General features: G+C 37.4%; 1 protein-coding gene across 1 annotated transcript in view; it reads left to right on the top strand.

Annotated features, from left to right (window-relative positions):
- Positions 1–222: 222 nt before the first annotated feature.
- The window catches only part of LOC122547273 (phosphatidylinositol 3-kinase regulatory subunit gamma), a gene marked incomplete at its 3' end in the record, with an annotated part of 11,156 nt that continues 2,115 nt past the window's right edge, over positions 223–9,263 (top strand). The window contains exons 1-4 of the mRNA XM_043685912.1: positions 223–334; positions 853–951; positions 6,845–7,025; positions 8,009–8,134. Of these exons, the coding sequence (XP_043541847.1) occupies positions 249–334; positions 853–951; positions 6,845–7,025; positions 8,009–8,134 (492 nt within the window). The remainder of the gene's footprint in view (positions 335–852; positions 952–6,844; positions 7,026–8,008; positions 8,135–9,263) is intronic.

The following is a 9,263-nucleotide window of genomic DNA, read 5'->3' as shown; positions in this document are numbered from 1 at the left end:
TATCCAAAATTTCTTACCTACTTTATAGATTGCCACCAGAAAAACTAACAAAATAAGAACATAGCAAATCAAAATGAGTAATCAGTAAATTAACAGCCAAAATCTATGCTGCTTGTGCGTCACCATTCTGTTCAAGCACAGGTATTTTACTGTTATGAAGAAGAAATATAGAGAAACTTTTGAATTTCTATTTCTTGTTTTGTCTCTTTCTATTGCTTGCAGCTCTTCCTCCGAAGCCACCTAAACCCATGACGTCAATAACTGCCAATGGAATGAAAGATAGTGGAAGCATCTCTCTACAAGATGCTGAATGGTACTGGGGAGATATCTCTAGGTCAGTATATCAACTCTGTCTGGTGCATCCTAACAGCTGTTGAGATGTAGCTGCTGACTTTGCTTAAAAAAACCAGTTGACTTCATAGTGGAGGACATAGATCCATTTGTGCTAAATCTAACAATATCATAAAGTCAGTTTTTGTGTGTCAAGCAAAATTTCTATCAAATTGTATCAAACAATGTGCTTTTAAACAAAATCTTGCCTGGCAAGCAGGAACTTTCCTAATGGGCTTACCCATGCGAGATCAAGCAGGAAAGCATTGCTAGATACCAGTAAAAGTTGTCTTTAAATAGAAGATACAAAAGATGAACTAAAGGGTAAAATGATGAGGCATTGTATAATAAATTGGAGTGACAACAATGTGTAATTAATGTTAAAAAAAAACAATATTACTAGTCTTGTCAATGTGGTAATCTAGCAGATGCAGGTTTAAAAGGAGCAGCTTTGCCAGAATAAAACGGCTTGTTCCTGATAAATAGCTACTGGCTTAGTCTAATCTCCACTTTTATTTATAGGGAAGAAGTGAATGACAAGTTGCGTGACATGCCAGATGGTACATTCCTTGTGCGGGATGCTTCTACTAAGATGCAGGGAGATTATACATTGACCCTCAGGTACTCAATAAGTTGGAATATTGGAATTTTTCTTGTCAAAATGTTACTTTGCACTGTTTTATTTGAGGAGGGAAGGCATTGCTAATTTGATGAGTTCTTTAATGGATTCTCAAATTTCCACGCTGGTATTTAATAAAGATTTTTTAAAATCAAGCAACATGCAAGTAATGTAGAAGTCATCCCCACACCCTTTGCTCACTCTTGGAACCTCATGTATATAAATATCTTCGCAGCATCCTCACAGAAATTCAACTGACAGAAAGCAAATAGAAGGCGCACCACTGGGTTCATTAAGCCTGGCGTGTCATGGCATGACACATCTTGTGTGTCGCATTGCACTTATGTAATCTCCTGGAAAAGGCTAGAAAAACCTACGCCTGTTTGAGGAAGGAGGAAAGCAGAACGAAAGTTTGCCATGATTGCCGACGGCAAGAGTTTAAGCTTCGGGAAACCAGATAGGTGACTCCAATCTCAGTGACCCACATCCTTGTCACTGACATGACCTCGTCCAACTCCCCTTCGAGTGTTTGCAACAAATCTAAACTCCTACTGTATCCCAACAATTTATTCTAGCAGTTGGCAACACCCAGTAAAAAGAAATGCCCCCGGCTTCAAAGTTAATTTTGCATCTTTGCAATGTTTACTTATATTCCCTGTTCCTGTCATTATTCAATAGCAGATCAATGAGGACTAAGCGTAATCTTTACATTATAAAGATTTCAATCATATTTCTCCAAGGCTAAACCTTTTTCTGAACCTACTCAGAAGCTAGCCACTTGTTTGCTGGGCCTTGATCGCCTGTAATAAGTGTTCAGTCTTGGGCCACACTTTGTTCTAAATTTGGCTTGACCTAGAGTTTTGTTCAAAGAAGGAATAGTACTTCTTTCCTTTAATTATCAATGTAATAAATTCTCTAATAATTTTCACTTTTTTTTTGTTAGTGGGCCTTCAATAAATTATTCAGCTTAAGCATCTTATTGTTATCTTAGTAAGCTCATGCATTCACCCGTTCATGCTTGCTACATGTTCCTTCTGCTACATGTTGCACTTTCATGGTAAGTGTATTCCCTGTTACATCTAGATCTGATTTTGACTTGGTCCTTGCATTTGTTCACATCTTTATGAAGTTGCAAATAATTTTGTTGATGCCTTCACTTAAGTCAGTGATAAAGATGTGGTTGCCCCAGTACCAATTTCTGTGGAAGTTCAGTATTAATCAACTCTTATGCAGTGCTTCTATCACAAATAACTATTTCCTGTCTCCATGACAGCCTGACTCAAAAATCTTCCCATTAATCCCATAAATTTATTGCGTTTGGTAGTCTTTTTTTTGTAGTATTTCATCAAAAGCTTTTTGGAAGTTTAGTTAAACAATAATAACTGGGTTGTTGAGTAGTTTTCCTTACAGTCCTCTGGGATTTTATTAGAATTGGCAATTGTGCTCAGTCAACAATGAATTTCATTCCTCTTTCACTAAACAATGCTTTTCCGTTAATACCTTGGACACACTCCCATTAAACAAGCTACTGGATGAGAAAACCATTCTTGTCCATTCTGTAAGAACTGAATTTTTTGTATACTTGTTCGATTTTCTTTAAACGCATTGTATTTTGAATTGTCAAAAGTATGTTGCCAGCTGGATTCAGTTGATATCCATTCTTGGTATTGGAAACATCAATCGTATACTTCTAATTTGTAAGTATGGTAGGGTAGCCTTATAATGTGTATGGAAAGATGTGCTTTACATTGATCACCTCAACACTAAATACATAAGTTATTTGTCACCCAGTTCAATATGGATATTATAGTGACATGGACTTTCTAATGCAGACTATTAGTATCTTGTTGAATGATTTCTTTCATTGTCACGTGATAGTTGTCACATTTGACTTCCCACCACTACATTTTAAAAGTTAGTCATAATGTGTTTTATTTCCATTGTGATCAAGTAAGAAAAATTAGTAAATGATCAGTGCAGATCAGGAAACCATCTCTGCTTTACTTTTAATCTTATTGTACGAGTTTGGCTAAAAGTATTACTTAGCACTGGTTCATTTTCTTGGAAAGTTGCACAAATAACTGCTTGAATTGTTAATGCAGCCAATTATCCATTTAGCACAGCATTGTTCTCCCTTAATTCAGCCTCAGTATTAGCTTATTAAAAAGTTCGGTGAAGTAATGCTAAGAACTCTTGCACAACTTCTAAGCTTTTTAATTGCAATAAAAGGTTTTTTGAAAGACAGTTACTTTACTATATTTTCTCTTTTTTTTAGAACGAGAGATTAGTTAGTGTCTGTCATTGCATTTTCTTTTCTGTTTTCCCAGTCTACAGCTTTATCTGTCTGAACAGCATTAACTTCATATTGTCTCCAAAGGCATTGACATCCCTCTGATTTCTGACCAAATTGCCTTTTATCGTGTGTGAGGCTATACAATGAATATCAACAGTATTTTGGGGGGAAAGGTATCACAGCAATCTCCAGTCTTTCTTTCTTTCATCTCCTGTACAAATGCACTGTTCACTAAATGCATCGGGAGGTAATAGGTAGCTTTTTCAACCCCTCCTCTGCACCCACTTTATATCTGGCAATAGTCCAGAGATGTTGGTGCAAACTGTAATCATGCAGTTGCTACCTGGTAGCAAGAAATACCTCCATAAAAGAGTGACTCAACCTGGTATGTCTTTGATCTGTATAGTTCAGCATCAAGCTAAAGAGTACCATAACACATTGGGTAATCAGTAAAGATAAATTTGTTTATTTGATATATAGAGGAGATAAATTGTATGTAATGTATGTGATCAAAATCTGCAGCAGTTATAACTAATATTACTGTAAAGCACATCTTTCCATACACATTATAAGCCTACCGTAACTATGTTTACAAATTAGAACACCACTTTAGGATATAACTGATGTTTGCAATACCAGGAATGGATATCAACAGAAAGTAGCTGGCAACATATTTTTGACAAATCAAAATACATTGTGTTTAAAAAAAAAAGTGAAAATCAAGCACAAGTGTATCAAAAATTCAGTTCATATGCAATGAACAAGAATATTTTCTCATCTGGTAGCTTATTTACTGTGAGTGTGACCAAGGTATTAAAGGAATATGAATGGAAAAAGTTGTACGAGTCATTTATGGCACAGACGGAAACCATCAAATTCATGTCGATGCCCCATGGATCAATGCAGTCAGACTCATTTTTCCATGCTATGCCTGCACGTTTATTTCCTTAGTGTCCTTTCAATTTACCTTTCAAATCATAGACAATCTGTATTTCCACCATTCGCATGAGCAGTGAGTTCTATGTCATTATGATTAGCCATACAAAAAAAGTTTTTCCCCACATTCTCCCTGCATTTCTTGCCCAGAATCCTAAATCTATCCTTGCCTATCTGTGGATATTAACCTTGCCTGTCTATGTACACCTGTTATAATCTTGTTTACCTCTATCAAGATTGCCATTTTTGTATCAAATTTCAAGGTGGGGAAAAAGATGCTGGTTTGGACCATATTTACAAAATTGCTAACGAGACCAGTCTTATTCTACATGGATCTTTCTAAAACACATAATATACTTGAGGTTAGGCTTCTGGTGGTTGAGTGGAGGTGCCATTAGATTTTTCAACTAGCACATTGAAAGGGAACACATGAGATTGAATAGGGATGGAATATTTTAAGACATGCAAGAAAATCTCTTCATATGGCTGCAGATTTAAAAATTGCTTCCTCTCGCTCCTTTATTCCTGTTTTGCTCCTGACTCCTCTTATGCGCTGATGCCCATTCCCTGTCAGTTTAGTTTAATCTTGAGAAAAGCTTGTCATATGTTATGGTGGTGCCTTTCCCAACTCAGGGCAACCAAAAATGCTTTGTACTCAATGCTGTTTAGATATAGTCACTGTTATAAGAAACTCTCACGCTGCAAACTTTTGCAAACAGCGATTATTTTAACCAGATAATCAATTTTTAGCGTTGGCGACTGAATGGTAACTATTGATCAGAATTTTGGGATAGCTTCCCTGTTCTTCAAAATAGTGCACCATGAGATCTTTTAGCTATACCAGAGAGGATAGACAGGGATTCACTTTAATATTCCATCCAAAAGTCAACACTTGCTTTGTCATATACTGGAGTCTTAATACTGATTGTGTGCTCAAGTGGGCCTTAAACCTAAAACAAACTACATTATTTTTGTCTGTCCCCATCACCTTTTATAGCTCCAACAGTAACATTCAACTTTTAGCACATTTAACATTGATATAGAAATTCAAGGTTCAGTTTAAGAGAAGAAAAAGATTTGCTCTGAAGGTTTTAGGAGAAGTCTGTCTTTTCTTTTTGTTTTGTTTAACTTGTGTTGACTTCTAGTCAATTCTTTCAATTTCCCAAGTCATGAGTCCCAACCGAGGGGTTGGGCTTTAGACCTGACCCCAAGCTTCTCCCGGAAAGAATCTATTGCTGTTTACTTGAATGCATACAAAAGCAACACAAATGATTTGGGCTTGCTTCTTTAGTGTTTGTCTGATGATACCATTAAGAGCTTAACTGGTCCCCATTGAGGCAATAAGCCAGTTGGTGATCAAGCCTTTACTCAGATTGGTGCCTGTCACTCTGGTCAACCATGAGTTCTTTTTGGAGACAACTTTTCTTAGCTTTCTCATACAGTGTGCAACTCACAACCACTGTAAGAACATGAAAGAAAGATCAATTTTAAAAAGCCTGCTTTGAATAAGGATGAAACTTGGAGTAAGCAGATACCGGTATATGCTGTGGACTGTTAGTCTTTCTGAAAAATTTGAGGTTAAAGGATATCAAATGTGAATTATTTGTGTTTACCATAATGTTAGAGTCTTACTTGAGATTTAACTGGCGATAGAAAAGCCTTGTTTTAAATTGATTATTACAGGTACGAAAACATATCTCTTTTAGGATGGAGTTATTCTATTTTTTTCAAGTTGTTACTTTATTGTCAGGATGGTTGGATTTCCATTTTAAGGTCCATATCAAGTGAAAAGTCATTGAGGATTTGGGTGGATCAAATTTAACTTGAATTTGAATGCACTTCTGAATGATAGAATGGAAGCTATCTATACTTAGTTGGCTGGACAGTTGGTTTGCAGTGCAGAGATGTTCAATTCCTGCATCATCTGAGGTTACCATGAAGAACTCTCCTTCACAACCTCTCCCCGTACTTGAGGCATGGTGACCCTCATGTTTATCCACCACCAATCATGTCTCTCTGAGAGAGCAGCCCCATGGTCTGGTAGGACTATAGCGATTTTACCCTTTTATATCCATTATATGCAAACTGACCATTAAGGAGATGTGCATTAAAAGGCTGATAATAATAAAGGCAAGAGTTTCATTTTCATAATGCCTTTCAGCAAATGTAATTTTGGAATGTAGTTACTGTGGAGTAAACACAGCAACTCAGTTTGCACACAGCAAACTCCCACAAACAGCCCTGTCTGTTTTTGTAATGCTGGTTAAGGAAAATCAGTCCTTACCTTTGAGAGAATATATGCGATATTTTATGCTCACCTAAGAGGCAGATGGGGTCTTAGTTTAACATATCATTTAAAAGATGGTGTTCTGATAATGCAGCATCTCTTCACTACTGCAGTGGAGCATCAGCCAGACTGCTATGCTCAAGTCTGGAGTTGGAGTTTAACCACAAACAGTCTGATTTGGAGGCAAAGGTTTTACCAAATGAACTACAAACTCTCATTCAATTCTTTGTGTCATTGTCCAGATCTCTGCTTCAAGGACTGGGGCTGTTTAACTAAGTTCAGTTTGTTGCTGTTGTTTGCCTTAATGCAGTCTCTTTTGATCTATTTTTGCATGTTAGCTGCACAAATTACCACTGCCTTTATATTTGTCCTTTTATAGGAAAGGAGGCAATAACAAGCTAATCAAAATATACCATCGAGATGGAAAATATGGCTTCTCTGACCCACTCACTTTTAATTCCGTGGTGGAACTCATTAACCATTACAGGCATGAGTCACTAGCCCAGTACAACCCAAAATTGGACGTAAAATTAATGTATCCCGTCTCTAAGTTCCAGCAGGTAAGATAACTGTTTTTATTTCCTGGATTTGTTAGTTGAGCCCCTCTCTAACCATGGGGATTTTTGGTTGCCATGTTAATATAGGAGTTCTCCAATGAGGCGTGGTTACTGTAAGAAGGCTGACTGCCTATTTAAAATATATGTAGTCAAAAGGTAATTAATGTGACAGATTAATCTGTCATATCAAACATATTTTACAATTTACAATTAATCATGAATGGGCCGGATGCCTCCGGTTCTGGATTTGTTTCACCATGATTTTAATGCAGGTATGAATTTGATTGATAGTTTGGTGCCAGAATTGCTGCGTGGATAGATAGTGTTCCATCTTGTAGAGCGAAATCTTCACTTTTTTTTACACAGGATTATATTTTGGGACGCAGAGACATGGGTTCAAACCCCACCACAGCAGCTGATGCAATTTGAATTAAACTAATAAATCTATAATGTAGAGTTAGTCTCAGTAAAGGTGACCATAGCAGCTGTTACTAATTACTTTTTTTAAAAAAGCCCATTTGGTTAACTAAGTTCTTTAAGAGAATGAAGTCTGCCATCCTTGCCCGGATTGTTGCATTTCTCTGACACAAGATCCACAATCCACAGCTGTATGGTTGACCCTTAATTGCAATCTGAAATAGTCTAGCAAACAATCTTCTTCAAAGCTGCATGACTGTGTGCATCTACTGTGAGAGTATGCACATTAAAATTGGGGTGATCAGCATGCTGACCATTGATGTCTGGGTTCAGAAGTTGATGCTGCACATGGACATCAGAGGTTTGCACACAAATTTAAAAAGAATTAGAGGGAATATTCCCTCCCACTCAATTTAAAGGCAGTTGGAATTAGCACCAAATGTTAGTCTTGAGAGCAGTACCCATTCTCCATGAAAGAATAAAGAAAATCAAATGTCTGTCTTCGTGGTATCGCACATCTTGATGAGAACATAGCGATTGTATGATGTACTGTTCATTTTGTTAAACAGGATCAAGTGGTGAAGGAAGACAATATTGATGCTGTTGGCAAAAAACTGCAGGAATATCATAACCAATATCAGGATAAGAGTAAAGAATATGATCGGCTTTATGAAGAGTACACACGGACATCGCAGGTACATCTAACCTATCAAAGCACAAGGTCGAGAGAGTGTTGCTGGAAAAGCACAGCTAGTCAGGCAGCATCCGAGGAGCAGGAGAATTGACCTTTTGGGCATAAGCCCTTCAGGTTCCTGATGAAGGGCTTTTGCCCGAAACGTCGATTCTCCTCCTCCGGATGCTGCCTGACCAGCTGTGCTTTCCCAGCAACACACTCTTGACTCTGATCTCCAGCATCTGCAGTCCTCACTTTCTCCTACCAAAGTACAAGTCCAATTGATAGTAATGTCTTTTTTTTTAAAACAATGATTGTAAAGCGGTAACTTAATCCAACCAGTGGAATTCGAATAGTTGTAAATCTGCTACTGGGGCAAGAGAAGAAATATGTGAACAGGCAAGGGCTGGATAATTGAGACTTGAGGATGGGAATAGGCAAATATATTTCCAGCTTGATGCTTCTGAATGCATGGAATAAATTATATATGCTGCAGTAGGTGTAATGCTGTTGGCTTAGTTGACCTTAACACATTCCTTTCTTTTTTGATGGCATTCCAACTTGAGATGGCTTCATTTAGTTTTGAGTCCTGCATGCTGTTATTGGCTGTGTTGGCACTGATGCATGATTATATTTCCACTAAATGTTCGCAGGAAGGTTTTCACAATTCTCAATTGTTTGTTAAAGATGTCTGATCTGTGCATTACCACCATTGGTGTGCTTTCTTTGGGTGTTATGTTTCAAGTATCACTACCTTTTAATAATCAGTAATGTCAATTATATCTATTAAAAGATGTGAAACACATCATCAAGTCCTTCAAGTTTCTCTTCTGTTTTGTGATTTGGGTCAGATCTATATAGCCAAGTCCTCAAAAATGCATTCTTTGCAGAAATGGTTATTCCTCAGTGCATTTTAATATAGTTTTTGAATGCACTTTCCTTAATTTTTGTTTTTCTCTCATTAACAAAAGTAGCTACCTGAGTCTTCAAAAACTTTGATTATATCATACTGAGATGAAAAATGTGGTGCTGGAAAAATACAGCAGGCCAGGCGGCATCCGAGGAGCAGGAGAATCGGCGTTTCAGGCATAAGCCCTTCTTCAGGAATGAGGCTGGTGTGCCAAGCGGGCTGAGATAAAGGGTAGGGGGGG

Source organism: Chiloscyllium plagiosum, unplaced genomic scaffold (assembly GCF_004010195.1).
Source record: "Chiloscyllium plagiosum isolate BGI_BamShark_2017 unplaced genomic scaffold, ASM401019v2 scaf_6493, whole genome shotgun sequence".
NCBI lineage: Eukaryota > Metazoa > Chordata > Chondrichthyes > Orectolobiformes > Hemiscylliidae > Chiloscyllium > Chiloscyllium plagiosum.
The sequence above is the reverse complement of the archived record's forward strand: the minus strand, read 5'-3'. Positions and strand labels throughout refer to the sequence as shown.